This window comes from Triticum aestivum, chromosome 2A, assembly GCF_018294505.1.
Source record: "Triticum aestivum cultivar Chinese Spring chromosome 2A, IWGSC CS RefSeq v2.1, whole genome shotgun sequence".
Classification (NCBI taxonomy): Eukaryota; Viridiplantae; Streptophyta; class Magnoliopsida; order Poales; family Poaceae; genus Triticum; species Triticum aestivum.
The window spans coordinates 3125605-3147038 of NC_057797.1; the positions used below are offsets into that span (position 1 = coordinate 3125605).

General features: G+C 45.7%; 2 protein-coding genes across 2 annotated transcripts; one reads left to right on the forward strand and one right to left on the reverse strand.

Moving 5' to 3' along the window:
* The first annotated feature begins 11550 nt into the window (after window positions 1–11550).
* LOC123186854 (hexokinase-4, chloroplastic) lies at window positions 11551–19222 on the forward strand. The gene is made up of 11 exons (XM_044598532.1): window positions 11551–11560; window positions 11652–11725; window positions 15977–16389; window positions 16593–16743; window positions 16896–17078; window positions 17285–17359; window positions 17628–17783; window positions 18025–18120; window positions 18198–18328; window positions 18425–18506; window positions 18595–19222. The coding sequence occupies exons 1-11, from the start codon at window positions 11551–11553 to the stop codon at window positions 18943–18945; spliced, it is 1722 nt and encodes a 573-aa protein (XP_044454467.1). The 3' UTR covers window positions 18946–19222.
* Window positions 19223–19600: 378 nt separating this feature from the next.
* On the reverse strand, window positions 19601–21385 carry LOC123186916 (desmethyl-deoxy-podophyllotoxin synthase). Its single transcript, XM_044598650.1, has 2 exons — window positions 20395–21385; window positions 19601–20364 (listed from the first exon to the last, which is right to left on the reverse strand). The coding sequence occupies exons 1-2, from the start codon at window positions 21274–21276 to the stop codon at window positions 19732–19734; spliced, it is 1515 nt and encodes a 504-aa protein (XP_044454585.1). The 5' UTR covers window positions 21277–21385; the 3' UTR covers window positions 19601–19731.
* Window positions 21386–21434: the final 49 nt, after the last annotated feature.

The following is a 21434-nucleotide window of genomic DNA, read 5'->3' on the forward strand; positions in this document are numbered from 1 at the left end:
CTCGGCGGCACCATCAGTGGTGTCATCCCCGACGCCACTAGGGGTTGTGTAATCAGGATCGGTGTCTTCCGCGGCGTCATCATAGCGGTGAGGTTGTTCCTCCATCTCTTGGGACAGCTCCCAGAATTGCTTGCCGCCCGAACCACCGGCCTCATCGTTGTGGGCCATGTTTCTCTCTAAATAGGAAAAAAGTTTGGTCAAAAAGATGGTTATTGTCAAGGAACAAGATCATGGTCTCATGATTTAGGGTTTGTCGACACCGAGGCACCCTAAAAGCCTAAGCTTTCATCATTTAGGTTCTCATCGACACCGAGGCATCCGGGGCAACCAAGTTAAGTTTTCATCATTTAGGGTTTATCGATGCCGAGGCACCCTAGGTTGGGCCTAATCTTGGCTCTATTGCCACCTATGTTGGGTTTATCATCTAGGGTTTATCGATGCTAAGGATAATTCTAAGTTGGGCCTAATCACTTGGCTCTATTGCCACCTATGATTTAATGCAGCAAGAATGGCAGGGCAGTTGATCCTACTTAACTAAGTACTAAGATAGCCCGGCCCATGCATTAGTCGCAAGTACCCCATATGTCCTATTTTTAGCAAAGTCATGCTAAAATTCACGGAAAATTTCAGCATGACCTTTGCTGAAAATAGGACATATGGAGTACCCGAATTTGCCGGAACGGAAGTTAATCGACATTCCGGCAAACTCAAGGGCCTCTCGGGGTACCTGCAAATTCATCACGACACGATGGTCGGAGACAAAACCCAGCCACAGACCATATGGTCCTCTGCTTTCATATGGACAAAAATCAGCTCAACTTATGTGAGCTTCCATTCCAGATATAATATGTCTCCCAACAAAAAATCATCAATAGTTTAGAAAGTCTGTACAAACACAGAAAGAATGACAAATGTATTTTTACAGATCATGGCTCAGAGTCATAAACATCTATGGACCAAATATAGTAATGGATACAGCAGATTAGTCTTATGATTTTACTTGTTCGGTATAAAATAGCTTATGCTTTCCTTACAGTACATGTCCACATTTGATATGTCCTTTTTGTCTGTCCTGCTTTTTGAATCAACCGTATCGAGCAATACTATGGAATTAGTCAAATAATTGTGCATGTTTTGACAATAGGATGAATGCAAAAGAAAATCAAATGGTTGTGGCAATCTGTCCATCATCATGACTGTTGACAGTCGCCACACCCACTGTTGGACTTCGATCTAGCACAAAGGGGGTGTATAAGAGCAGATATGGATGGTGTGGTCTGGCACAGATAGCAGTATAATCATCTTAATCTTGCAGTGTAATTTTTAATCCGTGGCAGCAAACGGGCATTGTGCTAGTCTAATAAGAATACACATTGTTGAACTTCATTGCTGGAATTAATGGTTTACTATCGGGATGTGCCTTAGGAGCATCGCTTATCAAGTGAAAACATAAGACACAAACTTGTAGCTGTATGTGTTTTGCCAAGAAAGGGTGCAACAAGAAATATTTTCCTAGTACTGGTTTATCTCACCTACTAGTAAAGGGACATTTCTCCTCAAATCGAAAGTTAATACATCGTTGTTTCTTACTAGGGGAAGATGGACCTGGATGGTCAAGCACGTGGAAGATGGCTTTGTGGGCGCGCCTTCTTAACAGCGAAAATGCATACAGAATGATCCTAAAGTTAATCACATTGGTTCCACCTGGTGAAAAAGTTGGGTTCGAAGGAGGACTGTACACCAATCTGTGGACAGCACACATAAGAACAGTAGCAGTAGTACTACTACTAGCAGTAGTACTACCAAAAGAAAGGAAAGAACAGTAGCAGTAGTACTACTACTAGCTAGCTAGCTAGCTGGTACTGATCTAGCTTCTGCATGCATTTCTCTGAATTTTGTTATACTTAAACACTACAAGGAATTATACTTTGTCATAGCTATTAGTCTTTGGACTAAGGGGCACTAGCACACTAGTAAGTGATAGGCAACCATCCTACATGGAAATGTGAAGAGTTACATGGATGAGTACCAGCTCTAAGTGAAGGCTCAATGGATTCAAGATCAACCGACTGAAGTTGCCCAAACCTGCAAGGAAAAGAGAGAATAATGATTTCGAACTGCTTCTGATGGCATACATAAGCATAAGTTCAGTCCCCCAAATCAAGTACTCCATCAGATTGGGATACTACTCTAGATTAGTGTAGCCACTATCTAACAAAAAATTTCAGAACTGAATTTCAGAGTACTCTAAATGTTGTGTGCCCTAGTATTTCTGTGTTCCCTTGCATTTCTATAACATTTAGTAGCATGACAATTTTATCATGTTGAAAAAAATTCAGTAACATGAATTTGGCTAAGCCAAGCATGATCTTGCTTGCATTGCCGCCTTTGCTACATGAAGCAATAGGGTAGGTTCAGTTTCACTGAATTTTTGAAACTATACATCATTTGCTGAATTTTTGCTCTACATCACTTGCTCTTTGTAAATTATTGCATATATCCAGTGACTGAATTTTTGAAACTATAGGTGAACCTCTTCAGGAAACGCAAAACAGTTAACTGAAACTATCTAAAATAGTTAAATCCACTTGATGCTTACCTAATGCAGGCCAACAGAATGAAATGAACTACGAATTTGTTCTCTGAAATACATGTAGGCCAACAGAGAGGATGTTCTTACAAGGGAGCAAGAAGCCTGCCGCCATGGCCCTAGGGTTTGCAGGTGAGGGGGTGGAGGAGAAGGGAGGAATCACCATGCATAGGTTGGGGAGGGAGGAAGGATGGAGAGGGAGGAAGGAGGAAGGAGGAGAGGTACCTGGGCAGGCGCGGCCGGTCGCCGGAGGGGTCAGGGTCGGGGTTGGGGTCGGGGTCGGCGGCGGCGGCGGCGTCGAAGGGATGCCTCAGTTGGCCGTGGGAAGGCCGGCGGCCGCGGTCGTCGTCCTGCACCCCGTGCCCGGACTGAGGAAGACGCCGGCGTTGAAGCTCCGGCAGCGGCTGGGCGTCGGGGGGCGACGGCGCGGGGGCGACGGCGCGGGGGCAAAGTTAGGTCGAGTGGGGGGGGGATCTGGCGAGGGAGGGAGAGAGGCCAGAGGGGAATAGGTGGAGGGAAGCTTTCTAATGGCGCACCACACGCAGGTGCGCCATAAGTACGACTGTTCTAATGGCGCACCACCCCTCGGTGCGCCATTAGAATTTTGTTTTAACCTAGCCTAGTAGCCATATCTACAGCCCAACCCTATCTACAACAGAACCCACGCACTAGCCCGACTGGTCAGCACGCAGCACACACACCAGGAGGTCCTGGGTTCGATTCCCAGGATCCCCAATATTTTTTTATGCATTTTAAATGGTGTTTTTTATATTTATTTGTGTTTAAATATGTTCAAACTTGTTTAAATCATAACAGTAATATTTTTTATGCATTTTAAATGCTGTTTTTTATATTTATTTGTGTTTAAATATGTTCAAACTTGTTTAAATTATAACAGTAATATTTTTATAAAAATAGTAAAAAAAATTAAAAAATATGTTCAAAAAGTGCGGGTGCGGGGGGCCGGGTGCTCCGGCGGTGGAGCGGGGAGGGTTGCGATGGGTGGAGCTAGCGGGGGAGGGTGCGGGTGCGATCGAGATGGAGGGGGATCGAGATCGAGATGGAGGGGGAATCGAGATCAAGTGTCCTCATGAATTCAAAAAGTGCCCATGAAATTTAAAAATATTCATGATATCAAAAGGTGCCCATGAAATACAATCGAGAAATGAAGACTACGATTTAAATACAATCGGTCTTAGCTAGCTATCTGTTCACAATCTTCTTGCCCTTCTTTTTCGCAAACGGAGTTCTTCTGTGGAACGGACGTCCTTTAGGTAGGGTGGTCCTGCTTCTTCTTGTGGTGTGTGCTGCTACTTCATCGTCGTCGTCATGTTCGATCTTCGGGTCGCCGTACTTGTCGAAGTCTTGCTCATTGGCTACTCCATCCATTCCGATGATCTTCCTTTTGCCTCTCCTCACGACAACACGACTGGGCTTTGGCGGGTCGGTAATGAAGAAGCATTGGTCCACTTGGGAAGCCAGTACCCATGGCTCATTTTTCGCGGTGACGTTTGCGCCCGCGGTCTTGGATTTGGCTTCGGGTATAACCATGGTGGTGAAATACCGGTCTTCTTTTATGACGTTTTTGGCCCATCTGACACGGAACATCGGGACCTTCTCTCCAGCGTAGCTCAGCTCCCAGATCTCCTCGATCCTTCCGTAGTATCTGTCCTTGTCGTTACCGGTGTAGGATTCCATCGTTACCCCGGAGTTCTGATAACCATCGCTCTTCATGTCCTTGTCCTCGGTGTAGAATGTGTAGCCGTTGATATCGTACGCCTCATAGGTCATCAGGTTGTGCTCGGCGCCCTGTGACAAGGCGAATATGAGTTGTTCTTCCGCGGAAGAATCCTCATGTAAAGGGTACGACAGAAGCTTCTGCTTGAACCAACGCGTGAAACATGAGTTGTGCTCTTTGAGTATATCTCCGTCCGTCCTCTGTTGGCCTCGGTCATTGTACGTCTTCTTAATAAAGGTTTTGTGCTCTACCACCCAAGGATCGACCACGTCTATGTGTTGTAGCGCGACTAGGTTTGCTCTTTCAAAGTCGGCGAGTCGACCCTCGAAGTCGACATGCATTTCGCGGCGACCCTCATGGTGACCCCATCCAGCGAGCCTGCCGAGGTGCCTGTTGACGGGCAGACCAACGGGGTTCTCGATGCCTAGATAATTCGTGCAGTAGGAGATGCACTCTTCGGTCAGAAAGCCCCTGGCTATGCTTCCCTCTGGACGTGACATGTTGCGAACGTATCCTTTGATGACACCATTCATCCTTTCGAACGGCATCATGCTGTGCAGGAACGTCGGCCCGAGTTGGATGATATCCTCCACTATATGGACCAGCAGATGCACCATAACGTCGAAGAATGCGGGCGGGAAGTACATCTCAAGCTCGCATAGTATCACCACGATCTCTTCCTGTAGCCTTCTGAGTTGCCTCACGCCAATCGACTTCCGAGAGATGACGTCGAAAAAGTTGCATAGGCCAAATAGCGTTTCACGGACGTGCGCGTCCATGATCCCACGGATTGCAACTGGAAGTATCTGCGTCATCAGCACGTGACAGTCGTGAGACTTCATCCCGCTGAACTTCTGCTTCGCTGGGTCTAGGTATCTGATTATCTTCCCCGCGTAACCGTAAGGAAGTTTTACTCCTAGGAGGCAGGTGAAAAACTGCTCGATCTCCTCCTGACTTAGAGTGAAGCACGCGGGAGGGTAGTCATTTCCGGTCTTCTTGGCCTTTTTGCCTTTGCGACGACTTTCCGTGTCCTGCTTCGCCTCATCATCATCATCATCATCATCATTAGCGTGAAGCTCCTGCCTGATGCCCATTGATTTCAAGTCTGCCCTTGCTTTCGGCCCATCTTTGGTCCTCTCTGGCATGTTGAGCAGGGTACCAAGCAGACTCTCGCACACGTTCTTCGTGATATGCATGACATCAAGGCTGTGAGGCACACGGTGGATCTTCCAGTACGGCAAGTCCCAGAAAACAGACCTCGTTTTCCATACCTTCAGCAGCGGCTCTGGCGCCTTTCGCTTCTTTCCCGGCAGTGGGCAGTCTTTCCAATTTTTCAACAGCTTGTCTATTTCCTCGCCGCTCCTCGTACACGGGCGTTTTCGGGGTTCGGTTTCACCATCGAACAGATCCTTGCGTTTCCTCCACGGGTCATCGTCGCGAAGCCACCTTCGATGTCCCATGAACACGGTTTTCGAAGACCCGGGATCTCTATCTAGCTGGCGATACGTTGTGTCATCCATGCACCTTACGCATCCAGAAAATCCGTGGACTACCTGCCCCGCGAGATATCCGTAACCGAGATAGTCGTGCACCGTCGTGAGCAGTGCGGCTCTCATAGGGAAATATTCTTTCTCTGCGGCGTCCCACGTATTGGCTGGCGTTTTCCACAGCGTGTCAAGCTCCTCTTTCAGCAGCCCCAGATACAGATTGATGTCGTTCCCTGGTTGTTTCGGCCCTTCAATTAGCATACTCATGTGAATGTACTTCCTCTTCATGCACAACCAGGGGGGAAGGTTGTACATCCACACAAACACAGGCCAGGTGCTATGTGTGCTTCTCTGGCTGCCAAACGGATTGACTCCATCGGTGCTCGCGCCCAGCACGATGTTCCTTGGATCGTTCCCAAATTCTGGGTATTCGAAGTTCAACGCTTGCCACTGGCTCGCATCCTTAGGGTGACTCAGCATCTTGTCTTTTTTATCTATCTCCGGATCATTTGCGTCATCTTCTCGCTTCTTCTCCTCCCTATCCGCGTGCCAACGCAGGAGCTTTGCTACCTTAGGGTCCGCGAAATACCGCTGCAGACGAGGAGTGATCGGAAAGTACCACACCGATTTTCGAGGAGCTTTCTTCCTCTTCTTGTATCGAGTGACGCCGCACACCGGACATATGGTAGACTCCGCGTGCTCGTCCCGATAAATGATGCAATTGTTCATGCACACATGGTATTTCACGTGCGGTAAATCCAGAGGACACACGATTTTCTTCGCCTCCTCGAAACTGGTCGGGCACTTGTTCCCCTTGGGAAGACGTTCGTGCCAGAATGACATGTTCTCGTCGAAGCATGCGTCGGTCATTTTGTGTTTTACCTTCATCTCCAGAGCCATGAGCGTTACTTTCAGGCGGGTATCCTCGGGCCTGCATCCTTCATACAATGGAGTAACCGCGTCTATCTCCAGTTGATCCAGCTTGGCTTTCTCTCGGGCGGCAGCTCTTGCGTTATCCGTCCGCTTGAGAAGCAGCTCTTGAATATGAGGGTCCTGCACCCAGCCTCCATCGTCGTCTGCTCCGGCATCTTCATCTTCATGATCATTCCCTTCGTCTTGATCTTCCTCATCATCATGTACGACATCTTCTACATGATGACTGTGTACAGCATCACCGTCGTGATCATGTCCTGGAGATTCTTCGTCTTCTCGCCCGCCCTCGCCGCGGTGGTACTTGTCTTGTTGCCCTTCCTCATTTCTTGCCCGGCCCCGGCCATGGACGACTTGATAGTCATCTTCATCACCTTGCCACCGATAGCCATCCATGAAACCACGCAAGAGCAGGTGGTCCCGCACCTGCCCGGAATCCGGGTCCGCAATAAGGCTCTTCAGCTTGCATCTTCGACATGGACATCTTATCTCCGTCTCGTTCTTTTGAAGCATCTCGGCCTTCGCGGAGCTCAAAAACCTATTCACGATGCCTTCAGTCATCGTGCGGACCATGGTCGCCTGCGGGGTAGAGCAAAACGATATGTTAGAACCAAGAAAAAATTTGGCATGACCTTCCCTAAAAATAGGACCAAAAAGAATGCATAGTGCCAAAATTCTCGCCGAAACGGAAATGAATCAAAACATTCCGGCAAAATATTGGCAACTATCGCATATTTCAAATACCGGTACCTTCAAACACAAACATATATGCAACACCACAAACACATGCAACACCACAAACATACATAGATCTAGCTAGGCCACAAAAAGTGCATGTGCACGTTGTTGGAGCGAGCTAGGGAGAAAAAAAGTAGATCTATATCATGAAGATAGCTTTCCCTTACTTACCTATCAAAAAAAGGTAATTTCACCACTTAATTTTGTTGAATCTATGGTGGAAATGAGGTGAGGAGGAGGAGATGGCCGAAAGCTTGGAGAAGGAGGTGGATGGAATGAAGTGGGGAAAGTGAGTGGGTAGGTGTGGGCTGTCCAAAATATCTTGTTGGTCCCAGGTTACTAATGGCGCACCGTAGGAAAATGCGCCATTAGTAACCCTGGTTACTAATGGCGCATCAGCCTACGGTGCGCCATTAGTAGTTTTGCAAAAAAGTAAAAATAATAAGTATATATACTAATGGCGCATCTCCTCTGAGTGCGCCATTACTAGTTTAAACTAGTAATGGCGCACTGTGCCACGATGCGCCATTAGTAGTTTTGCAAAAAAAAGAATAAAACAAAATTTACAGTAATGGCGCACTGCCTGCTTGGTGCGCCATTAGTAGTTATAGATAGTAATGGCGCATTATGGACCCGATGCGCCATTAGTATGTATGGGAAAATGGAAAAAAAAAATTCATACTAGTGGCGCACCCTGTTTACGGTGCGTCATTAGTGTCTTCCACACTAATGGCGTATCACAAACAGGTGCGCCATTAGTATATAGTAGTGGCGCACTGCTTCCACGGTGCGCCATTAGAATCAATCCTATCTATAGCCCTTTTCCTAGTAGTGTGAAATCTCCAAGTACTAGCCATTTGCTTTCTTCAGGGGTCTGAAACTGCCTAAACCATTCAATAAAGTGTGGTCTCTCCTCCTGTTGGCTAGGACCATAAATGTTGGTCAAAATCCAACTATCTCCATTGTGGGAGGAGGTGAAAGAGACAGAAATAGAATAGCTGTTGGAATGAAACAGTTGACCCTGGAAGATGTGTTCATTCCAGACCACTAATAGTCCTCCTGCTGCTCCAATTGAAGGAAGATATTCAAATATGTTTAATCGTTTTGGACAGAAATTTTGTAGAAATCTGCTATCAATAACCTCTCTCTTGGTTTCTTGAATACATAGAATGGCACAGTTAGATTCCTCAATCTTATTTCTGATAGCTGTCCATTTCTTAGGGTCATTTAGACCTCGAATATTCCAATTAAGAATAGACCAATCTCTATTCATAGACTCAGGTAAAATTTAGCTGTGAACTTATTCAATATAAGAGCTGCACCACTTTTGAGAAGACAGAGAGGGTTGTCCCAGAGAAATGGGATATCATTCAAAGTAACCATCATCCACCAATCAGACCATAACCTCCAGATACATAACACTAGGAAAGGCATCATAAACAAGTCGTGATAACTAACAGCAGTACATCCAAAAGCAGCAAGTGTTACAAAGGACCCACTAGTTCTGTTCCATAAAAGTATTACACCTTGGATATCTTTACAAGAGAGTTTCCAAAAGAGAGAGCTAGAGAAACTCATGGGTGAGAACTTAGTGTCTAACTGAAGATGCCTGAGAATCTCAATTGATGGAGCTGGCTCTTGTGTCCTCCTTTGCAGCTGGGTTGCTTTTGCTCTTCTTGCGCTTGGTTTTCAGTAGCTCTTCTGAAGTATCTTGTGCAGCCACCTTGCAAAAAGTGGTATTAAGACTTTTAATCACTTTTGCAGGAATTGGAGGAGGTAAAGCACGACAGGATAGACAATTCTTATCCATGTAGACTTTTTTCTTATAACTCTTTGCTAGCTGTTGTAAACGACAACTTCTTCTTACCTCAGTCTCTACAAGTGGGACCTTTTCCTTCCTTTTCTTGATGTTGTGCATGGTTGAAGTAGAAACAGCAGCTGGGGCCAGAAGAGGTGCAGCTGGAGCAGGGGAATTGACTTCTTGCCCTTGTGTTTCCTGTGCCAAATATTGTGAGAAAGACAGGGTTGAGTCCAGAGGAGGACAAGATCGAGGAATAACAAATGGCAAAGTAGTAGTGCTGGCTCCTTGAGTAATGATCTCCTAGATTGTTGAGTTAACAAATTTCTTTGCCCAATCAAATTTGTCAGGTGTAAGGAAAGTGACTGATAGAAAATTAATCCAATCCACAGGTACCTGGATGGCAGCTTGTTCATTAGTTAGGGGGCAAAGTGTCTGTACCAGACTTTAGCACCTTCCTTACCCAGCAGTTCAGTCTTCAGATCTTTGTCCAAGGTTTCCTCTGTTCTCAAATCAGAAGACAACATCAGTGGTTCTGCTGCCTCTGAAAGTAGATCATTGGTTGGAAGGAATGCAGGAAATGGAAAGCCAGGGGGAGCAGACAGGTCAGAGGATGAAGTTGACTCACCCATGGTTCCAGCAGTAGCTGACTTATCAATACCAGCAGTGGCCAGAGGAGAGTTAGCATTGTTGGCATATTCATGAGCATTCTGTTTGTCCTCAGGCCTGACCAACTGGGGTTGTAAATCCATAAGATTGATATCTTATTCAGTAACAACTGCAGGGGGGTTCAGCTGGCTTCTGTTTGATAAAGGTCATGTGCAGAGATTGTGTCATTGTACTGGCTTCCAGTAGCATAGGGTCATCTCTGTAATCCATATCAGTAGGTTGTGTTGAAACCAGCATCAGGTTCAGACATAAATCTGTAATGGGTGCCATCTCCTGGGCCTGTGCAGGCAAATCTTGTAGAATAGGTGGTCCATGCTCTTGAATTGGCCCAATGGGCCCAGCTAAAGCGACAGGTGCTTGCTCCTGTATTGGCCCAATGGGCTCGTTCAACAAGTTCAAATCTGGTACAAGAGGCGCCAAGGGACCAGCCACAGATGCTCCAGTATTGCCACTGCTGTCAGACTGCCCAAGAGAGAGTGTGAGGCTGCTATGTGGGACATGCTCCAATTGTGGTGGCTGCCCTTCCTCCATGGGAGCCATCAAGTCTTGCAGTTCTAGAAATTCACCAGGGTGTAATTCATGGTCAATCTCTGGGTTACCTCCAGGCATTGCCCAATGGACCCAGTCAGGCATCTCTTCTGGTTCTTCTTCCTCTTCCATTTGATCCTCATTATCTTCATTGTGCAGAGCCAGGTTAAGATCCAGTGGAGGATTCTCAGGTGGAACCACTTCATGATGCTGAAGAGGGCCCAGGAAGTGGTTATGCTGATTTGGATGATGATGTTGTTGAGCTGGTTGAGGATGGGGATTGCCAAATGGAGGGATAGGATCCTCATCCTGTGGTTCTTCCCCCAGAACATGGTGCTGCAGAATGACAACTGGGACTGTCAGTGAATTAGCATGCTCCCCATCTCCAAAAACAATACTGGAAGGTATATCTCTCAACTCTTCCACCTTTATCTTCACCATTTGGTTGGCTTTCGTACTTCTAACTCTATCCCACATCACAAACTTCCCAAACTTACTGACTGCATCATTAATTTCAGAAATGTTCCTTCTGTCCAACGGATAACCACAAAGCAGAATCCAGACCTCTCTAGTAAGAACAAGCTTTCTCCAATTCAGCCCCTTATCATGATTTTGGAAAATGACATGGACATCAGTAAACTGATGTGGGCTATGAGTTACCAAATCATCACGATCAAAGACACTATTGAGCTGAATGTAGGCTTGGCCGAAAGGACACTGAGTAATTTCTTTGAACCCTAGTCCTCTGTCAGTGAGAAAATCAGTGAGTACCTCGCGCACCGTGTTGAACTCCACAGGCAGATTCGGCATAGAGACGATAGAGATGATGGCCCAATCTTCATGGAGTGGTGTTGGCGCCGCCGACAACACCTTGACTATGGCTGGCCTCCCTTCAACTGTGATGCTCTGATGGTTGGGGGAGGAAAGGGGAGGGATAGAAAGGGAAGGAAGCCATGGTGATGGTATTCTTTGTTGGATTGTGGGAGGGAGAGGAGCGGAGCTGGGATCTCCGGGCAATGGGGATGGTGGCGGCCAGCAATCTTTGTGCAGCAGAGGGGTGAGAGGCGGAGTAATGGAGGGAGGTAACTCGGGAAGGAACAGAGGAGGTAAAATCGAGGCGTGCAGGAGATGATGGCTGATTGACTGCACCTGCCAAACCCGCAACGGGAACAGTGGTGGGGTACCTCGGAAGGGCAATCGTCTGGGATGGGCCAGCAAAATTGGAGGGCTGCACCGGTAAAGTGAAGGTGGGCTGCGTCTGTCTGGGCTGGGCCGCGGAGAAGCAGTTTTTAGCAATGTGGCCCCATTTTTTGCAAGACCTACACTTAATGCGATTAGAGCAATTGGGCCTCGCATGGCCAAAGAGCAAACAGCGCACAGAAGGCCTGTTGATTAGTTTGAATTTGCTGTGATCCCGCCCTCTAATCAATAGCAACTGATGAATGACCATTATGGCCATAATGACCATCATGTCCCGTTGATGGAGCGTGACTTAATGATTGAGATGAACGATCCCGTGAATCACGATGATCAACAAGATCAGGAGCGGGGAAAATAGCTGGGGATCTAAGAGCTGCAATGTATGATTTCCTAGGATGACGACAAAAAACATGTGTCCACTCGTCCTCCTTTTCTTGGAGATATTGATCAAGTTCCCAGCAAGAATTGGGGCCTCCTTCACCCCAGAGAAGGAAGTTAACATTAAGCAGAGGGAGTGAAATGTTATCTCCCTTGATGATAGAGAATCCCACTTCTTTGGAAGAGACAATAAACTTAAAAGACCAATTCTGAAGCAACTTGACTTTAAAAAGTGATGCTCTACCTCCAAAACAAGCCAAGAGAATAGTGCTAACCGATTCTTCCGTGAGCCGCAGACGAGATCTGGTGAATTCGGCCACCAATGGGAATGCTTCAGATTCTTGATCCTCATCGTGGTTGATTGGGACACCCCATTTTTTCCAGATTTCTGAGGCGAAGTCCTGCCGCTTGTCAAAGTCGAGTTCTGCGAGCGACATTGGTGGCTAGGAGGAGGAAGGATATGGAGAAAATTGATCTGGGAGATTGCGAGTGAGAGGAGGCCGGATCGTCACAGGGCGCTGGTGGAGGCACGAGATCGTGGACGCCGGGGCCGGAGTGGCCACCGGCGGTGGGGCGGAGAGGCTAGGCGGAGAGGTACTCAAAGATTTGTTTCTCGTGGAGAACTGTTTTTCTTTTCCTGGAACAAGAGTGTACGATATTAACTTAGGAGCTAACAACGTCATGAAATCACTAGTTAGAGGTACTGTGTGTTCAAATCACGAATCACTTTCAGCGTTGGGTTTGGCTGGAAAAGAAAATCACGTCGAGATCTTTGAAACGAGATCACATGTTAATTTGCCTCGAAAAAATTCCTAAGAAGAACTGGAAATGAAAAAAAAAACATGAAAAAACCGGAAACCAAAGAAACGTGAAACCGGGAAGCACAGTTCCGATATTTCTTATATAAAAATGTTGAGCTAATATCGTTGGGAGTCATATAACTTGCGTTGGATGTTCAGTTTGGTGCTAGAACTTTAAAAATACGAATTTGTGGTCATCTAACTTGACTCAAGCGTGCAGATAGAGTCACAACACGCGTATGAAATGACTAGTGTACTGCTCATAAATGAGCAAAATAACAATAAAATGGGGCCGCCAGGTCTCGAACCCGGGATCAACAAACGACCCGCTAATGGCACTACACCATTGATATTCTCTATCTACTACTATGGTGGGTAACGATATATACTGAACCAAGCCACATGCAGAGCTTAGACGGGCTGCAGAAACTGCGGCCATTTTACACACGCTATTTTCTTTAAGATAATTGTAAAATGTAGGTAATAAAGTTATGTTCATATATTTGTATGATACATACAATCGGTGATTATTAAATAAAAATAATAAACCTGTAAATTATAAAAAAAATATTTAGTTAATATGGGCGTTTAAAATGTTTATTAAAGAAATATGTCTAGTGTATCCAAAATTTTAATATGTTTATTTAAGACGTATATAAAATTTTACTCATGACTTATGTTCAAAAAATTATATAATTTAAATTAAATATTAGACCCGATTATATATCCATATTAACAGTTTAAAATTTAAATTATGAATATTCTTCATTGTGACGAAATTTAACTATAAAAATGTGCGTATTGTTATTGAAATGTTTGTATAACTAAATATATTTTTGAATTTTAGTTTTACAAATAATTATTTTATTCAGAAATATATGGAAATAATACATGGACAATTTTAAAAGTAACTTATTTTGTTTGTATTTACAATATTTATAACACACGAATATTTAAAAGTTGTTTTGTTACTTGGATAATAATTTACATTTTTTTCCGAGGGGTATCATAATTTACATAGCATCTACTATGTTTTTTCAACAAAGGTGTAAACTGGGCTGCAGTAGCATAGCGCATCGTAGCTGATGGCCTCGTGCTCTAAGTAAAGGGATATAAGAAGTAGTTATTCCTACGTAGCATCTGGTTGAAGCTGGCGCTGTAGTTCTCCACGTGAGCGTACCCCGCAAAAAGAAAAAAGTTCTCCACGTGAGCGCCCAGAAGATCTCGGTTTCAAATAATGTTGCCTCTCAGATTATTATACAATTTTTCTCTTCATACTCTTCACTGACAGGTTGGTCCCACCTAAGCTTTTCTGCGTAATTAGAATAAATCCAGGGATTTATCAGAAAATAATTCTACTGTCAAAGACCGGTGGGCCACTGCCACACTGGCAAGGCAAGGTGTACACCCAAAGCATCGTATTTGCACCATACATCAAGTTAGATTACCATAAATTCGTATTTTTAAAGTTATAGTATCAAACTGAACATTTAGGGTAAGATGACTTCTGGTCATATTACCTCAAAAATGTTACTACTGACACGAGGCTTGGATACTCGGGGAACGTATCTGGTGCACCAAGGTAATTGGTGCTACCGGTGCACTGGAGCCCGTTGCACACTAAAAAATGTTCAAAAAAATCTGGAAAAAAATTAGTGTATCAATACAACATCGATGTATGTTGTCACAAAAAATCAAATCAAAATTCAAAACAATGATCAAGATACAAAAATGACAAATTTGACGTCAATGTGCTAGTGGGCCAGAACTGAAGCCCAACTTGTGTTACGTACTATTCAGTGTCAAATTTGTTATTTATGTATCTCGAGCAATGTTTTGAATATTTATCGAAATTTTTGTGACAACATACATTCATGTTGTGTCAATGCACTAGTTTTTTTTCGGATTTTTTCGAGCATTTTTTAATGTGCAACTGGCGACCGGTGCACCGGTAGCACAAATTGCCCCGGTGCACCAGATACTGGATACGCGTTGAGCTTTCGTTTGGGTGAGGAAGAGAACTGGAAAGACTGGCCCGACCTGTCGTCGATCTCGTGCACAATCACATGGCCACTTGGGATGGGTTCCACACCTTTTACAGTTGGTCGTTGCTTTCCATGAGACCAAATGAGACGTTTCAGCTACATGCATAAATATGAAGAAAAAAACAGCAGTATTTAAAAAAATAGCATTGCCAAAAATGATTTTATAAGATAAAAAACAAGGTTTGCAGCGAGCTGTTTTCCACCTGTTTTTAGTTTCGGTGTCTTTTAGTCGTTGGATGTTGTGGTACTCGGTTGGCTTCTCTTTCTTGAATGAAATTGGAGCCGGGAGGAGGCCCCTGATTTTCAAAAAAAAAAAAGAGATGAGAAACAAACACCACCACTACTTAATTTGACCTCCAAATTTGGTTTCTTTCTCGCGACTTTGGCGAGACGAATGTGCATCTACGGACACTAAAATGATTTTTTAGAAAAAACCAGAGAAAATCAAGAAAACTAAAATGATTTTTTGGGTAATAATTTAGTGAACATAATAAAATTTAAGTACTTTAGACCTGTCAAAGCAGTATATATTTGGTATATGTCCTAGAGAAAGCGGTTTCACACATGTGGCATACCAGTAAACACACAAAATTCTAAAATATAAAATATGAATAAAATCTACAAAATGGAAAAGCATGGAAATGTATTTAAGAAAAAAGATTAATTTGAAGAAATTCAATGAAAAATTCAATCTTCTATACGAAGCTAAAATTTCATTGTTTTCGACAAATGCTAAAACCCAGCTATACTCGATGTTTCTAAAATATGATATGTTTATCTGTCTCTCAGCTCATAATTATATAAAACTCCTCCGTCTAGATACATACATCCGTTTGAATGTCAGCTAATTCCAGACCGAGACCGCTTGGACTAAGCGGTTAGCTATCTCAAAAACAATCAACAACTAAAAAGAAATTCCAGACCGAGAAAGTACTATGAACTGCAAGATGCCAGATGGTAAGCAATCCAGACAATTCAAAAAAATAACTGCAATATGCCAGATGCTGACGCGGCAAAACTGTAGAAAAGCTGACGTGTCTATAAAAAATGTTTTTACTTGTTCGATGACAAATAGGAGCGGAGCGCGCAAAGAAGCAATTTTTATCTCTGCTTAAAAAAGGCAACAAGAGAGCTTTTTTCCTGCCACCTTCCTCGATTCCATCCCATCATTCGCCGCACAGATCACTCCCAGCATCCCCCCGCCAGCCTCGACATGTCCGCCGCCGTCGGCTCGCCGTACCGGGCCGCCCCCGCCGCGCAGCACCGCCGGAAGGGGCGCGCCGGCGCCGTCACGCTCCGGTGCTCCAAGGTGGCTGCGGCCGCGGCCGCGCCCATCCTGGACGACCTGAGGCTGCAGTGCGCGACGCCGCTCCCCCTGCTGCGGCACGTGGCGGGCGCCATGGCCGCCGGCATGCGCGCCGGGCTCGCCGTGGACGGCGCCGGCGAGCTCAAGATGATCCCCAGCTATGTCTACTCGCTCCCCACCGGGTAACTGATCCTCATTTGACTTTCAGTTACTGTGGTTGGTACAGTAAACTGATGAGTTCTTCAGTCAATTCAGTCCACCAATTAGTTTTTGTAAATTGGACTTAGTGAGTGTCGTGAGCCACTAGATTTGATCTGGTTATGAATGTCAGTTAATTCAGTTCGGTACATGAAATGATTTCTGCATCACCGCTGTTGTGCTGAAGGAGTGAAACAGGGCTGTTCTATGCTCTGGATCTGGGAGGCACCAACTTCAGAGTGCTGAGGGTGCAGCTGGGGGGAAAAGATGGGCGCGTCGTCGACACCGAGTCCGAGCAAGTGTCGATCCCAAAGGAAATCATGCATGGTACAACCGAGGTAGCCGGTTCATTGATTTGTTTTCTTATAAGCTAATTGGCTCTGTTTTCAGAAAGAAAAATAGGTTTTACAGTGATTACAGAATTAGCATATAATTGCATATGGACGGAGCACGTTTGATGTTTGACGCTGCGATTGTCGCTATTGAACAGGAGCTGTTCGATTTTATTGCGGCCCGCCTATCGAATTTTGTAGCGAAGGAGGGTGGTAATTTTCATCTTCAGGAGGGCCGGAAAAGGGAGATAGGCTTTACGTTCTCCTTCCCGGTGAAGCAGACTTCCATTGACTCTGGCATTCTGATCAAGTGGACCAAGGGTTTTGCTGTCTCTGGGACTGTAAGATTTTCTTTTCCCGAATACAATTTTCTCATTTTTGTGTGTTGTACTTAGTTATTTCTAGTACCAAGAGTTGCAAGACCAAAAGTTCCCTGCTTGAACCAAGAATATTTTTTCCCACTGGACATAGCTTATGGATCAGCATGTTAGTTTCTTTTTTCAGTTGAATTCATGCTAACAATAAAGCAATATGTTGGTCTTCACAGGCCGGGAAGGATGTGGTTGCCTGTCTGAATGCCGCCATGGAAAGACAGGGGCTTGACATGAGTGTATCTGCTCTGGTAAGCAACCATCAAAACTCGTACTATTACTTTTAGATAAGGGGAAGAGCTTCATTGCCTTCCGGATTCTGTATCGGAAAATGCACATAGCGACAGCAAACTTCATGGTTAGCAAAGCAAATGGGATACCAATTACCATAGTGGATACTGAACTCTGCTTTTTTGCTTGTGCTCTGCTTTGGCACGGGCTGAAATGCGTCTGAAACAACATCATTTCACATCAAAAGGTATATGATATGGTTTGAAGCAAGTGAATCACACTTAACAGGTAAATGATACCGTTGGAGCGTTAGCTGGAGCGCACTATTGGGACGAGGATGTGATGGTTGCGGTTATTTTGGGAACTGGCACAAATGCTTGCTACATTGAGCGAACAGAGTCCATCCCAAAGCTCCAACACCTCGGGCTTGGAACAGGAAACACGGTATGCTGCAACAAGATCAGATCTTTTATTTACTCCGTACTGAACTGACATTCGATGCATGCCATTCCAACGTTGCTTTGCCTAAAAAAAAGGGTGAGTGGAGCAAATGAAGTCTTTCCTTTTTGGAAAAGGAGGCACCAATCGATCCACATAGCCATAAAATTTCAGTGAAATATTTCATTGCTTGAAATAAGAGAATAAATGCCAGCACACTGAGTTGGTTAAAGTTTGTAAAATGCAGATTATCAACACTGAGTGGGGAGCCTTTTCAGATGGTCTTCCACTAACTGAATTTGACAGGGACATGGATGCTGAGAGCATAAATCCTGGTGAACAGGTAAAACACCTCTGGTTTGCTCGCCTATCCGTTCATGTGTTTATTTTGATGGCATGGTAAGCTTGCAATACATGCAGATATTTGAGAAGACGATTTCCGGGATGTACCTTGGAGAAATTGTTCGGAGGGTGCTGGCCAGCATGGCTCAAGAGTCTGATCTGTTCGGTCACTCGTTCGCTGACAAACTAACTGAGCCATTTGTTCTAAGGCAAGTTATTCCACGTTGTAGCTTCTAGAGTCCACATTATCCTTTTCGTTTCACAATTTTGTGCCGTTCTAAGCTGAACCGCAAACACGATTGTAGAACACCGCATTTGTGTGCTATGCAACAAGATAACTCCGATGATCTTGGAGAAGTTGAATCAATTTTGCGCGATATCATCGGGGTAAGTTCCTAAACTTATTCAGTCATATATGGCCAACTAAGACAGCCAGTACTTGAGCGTGCAATTTTGTCCATAACCATGGTTGCAGGTCAACCAATCTTCTGTAGCGGCACGAAGGGTTATCGTAGAAGTTTCCGATTGCATCGTCAAGAGAGGTGGGCGGTTGGCTGGTGCCGGCATTGCTGGCATTCTTCAGAAGATGGAGAATGATTCCAAGGGTCTGATCTTGGGGAGAAGAACAGTGGTAGCGATGGACGGCGGACTTTACGAGAATTACCCTCAGTACAGGTTGTACATGGTTGAGGCTATGGCGGAGCTGCTTGGTCCACAGGACATGGAGCACATTGTCGTCGAGCACACCAAGGACGGCTCGGGCATCGGCGCGGCACTTTTAGCAGCCGCAAACTCAAAATATGCAGCAGCTCAGCACTCGGCGTGACGTTCGTTAGGAACTTGCAAAGCGAAGAGTTTGCTCTAGCCTGATAGTAACCTTGGGTGAGCTCTGGAAATGTATTCTCATGCTCAGGAACATATATTGCTTCGACACAACTGAGAGGTAGATAAAAATGATCTTCATTGACTTTCAACATTGCTCCTCAGTCATCCCGCAAAAAAAAAAACATTGCTCCTCAGTCTCTCTCAGATGGCTGAGATTACTTGTTAGTATTGGACTATAGAATCTGGTATGTTTCAGGAATGTAAAATAAGTTCAGTTATATTTTGCTATTATATTACAGTCAAGTGTGTCGGTTGTCCTAAGATAGGTGCCCTGCATGGGGAAATATCAAGAGCTGTACTGGACCGGGCAACCACTGATATATGAGCTGAGCATATTCACTGATATGAAAATTGCATAGAACACACACATATATATATATTGCTAATCCACAAATCATATTCTCTAAATAAATCCATTCCATAAGCACGTCGTGCGGTAATTAAATAATGGTAAATGTGTTATTCAGAAGTTCATAAGAACATACAGAACTAATACAGCCATGTTCTACATGATCTTCTGTCATGATTATTCAGAAGTTCATAATAGATAAAGCAGTACGATACCACAATGTTTTTGTTGATACGAGAACACGATGTTTGCAATGAGCTTATCTTATTCTATTGCATAAAGGTACAACCATACACTGCAATAATGACATCATTGACATGTTCTGAAATTGTAGGTATGTTAAGTTGCATTTCCACATGAATATGCAAGCTTTCCCTATCACTTCGACCGCATAGCATTGAACCAGACGTGTGGAGTAGCTTCAAGTTTCAGGTCATACTTTCTGCTTACTGCAAGCCCAAATTTCTCGGACATGTCAAGCGAAACCGGGCTAGCACCATCAGGAAGCTTCCAGTTGAAGTGATAGAGAATATTTGTTAGTGTCATCTCCATGACTGACGAGCTAAACTGAATCCCGGGGCATTGCCGCCGCCCTGCGCCGAAGGGAGTGAATTCAAAGTAGGAGCCATTGTAATTTGTGTTGCTGTTCTCAAACCTCTCTGGCATAAACTCGCCAGGATTGTTCCAGTATGCAGGATCTCGAGAAATCGCGAAGACATTAACGTATACATTGGTGCCTTTGGGGATGTCATAACCCATGATAGTACAATCCTCTATGGACGCGCGGGGAATTAGAGAAGCAGGCGGATGGAACCTGAGGGTTTCCTTGATGACCATCTGCGTGTAGTCGAGTTTAGCGAGGTCGTTATTGGTAATGACAGCCCGGTCTTGGCCAAGAACCTCTCGGACTTCTTGTTGTGCCCTGGCCATAGTTTCAGGCCTGCGCACAAGCTCCGACAGAGCCCACGTCAAGGTGGTTCCTATGGTCGCCGTGGCACCTGCAAATATGTCCTGTAAACCAAGGCCGTGGAAAGCACAATCAAACAACACGGCGCCTATGATCTCGGTGGTTAGAGGGAATTCCAACGAGTCCTCCTGTTGCAGCCTGAGCAACACATCCAGCAGATCCTCCTCGTCGGCGGCGGCTCGCCCGGCCTTGCGCCCGTCTATGACGTTGGCGATGATGCGTTGGATGTGGCCGTGGCACCTCCTCATGCGGCGCTCGTCGTTGCTGAGCCACCGGACTAGCCGCGACGACGGGAAAAGGTCGACGGGGGAGAAGCCGCTCACCAGCGCAAACGCCTCATCCAGCTCGCGGAGGTACTCTTCCTGCTGCGTGAACTTGCCTCCGAAGACCGCCCTCGTCACGATGTCGTTGCTCAGCTCCGTCATCTTCTCGCTGACGTTGACGGTGGCGCCATCCATGGCGGCGATGGAGCGGAGGAGGTTGCCCACCTCCTCCGCCCTGATGCTCTCTATGCGCTTCACCTGCCTGGAGCTGAGGAGCTCCACGATGCACACCTTGCGCATCTGGCGCCAGTGCTCGCCGTAGGGGGCGAAGCCGATGTTCTTGCCGCCGCAGCCGAAGATGTCGGACGTCGCGCTCTGCGGCCGGCCCGCGAAGGCGAGGTCGTTGGTCTTCATCACCAGCGCCGCCGCCTCGGCGCCGGAGACGATCACGGTGGGGACCTCGCCTAGCATGAGGTGCATCAGTGGGCCGTGCCGGCGAGACAGGTCCATCATCCTGCGGTGAGGGAGGGCGCTGGCGACGTGGTGGAGGCTGCCGATGATCGGGAGAGTCCATGGCCCTGGCGGCGGCAGATGGTGCTTCTGTGGCTCTTTCTTGCTGCCGGCGAGCTTGAGAAGCCAAAGGGCAAGCGGCGTGCATAGTGCTATGAAGCACAAGCTGAACCATTCCTCCATGGCAGGCAGCTTGGCAGGTGCAGTGACGCCGACGGCACCAAAGTATTAAATATTATAACAGTCCTCTGGCTTCGCGGAGCTTTCATAGGCCAGGGGAGAAGCATCGACGGGCGAGCAGCTTTCTCTTGCCTGGCTGCTAAGAATGCAAATTTGAATTT

Bases quoted from the DNA above. Each gene is read 5' to 3' on its own strand.
- LOC123186916 (XM_044598650.1), bottom strand. From the start codon at position 21,276: ATGGAGGAATGGTTCAGCTTGTGCTTCATAGCACTATGCACGCCGCTT. The intron at 20,365-20,394 runs GATTGTGCTTTC...CTTGGTTTACAG, and splicing joins TCATAGGCGCCGTGTTGTTT to GACATATTTGCAGGTGCCAC.
- LOC123186854 (XM_044598532.1), top strand. The intron at 18,329-18,424 runs GCAAGTTATTCC...ACACGATTGTAG, and splicing joins ACTGAGCCATTTGTTCTAAG to AACACCGCATTTGTGTGCTA. The intron at 18,507-18,594 runs GTAAGTTCCTAA...CCATGGTTGCAG, and splicing joins TTTTGCGCGATATCATCGGG to GTCAACCAATCTTCTGTAGC.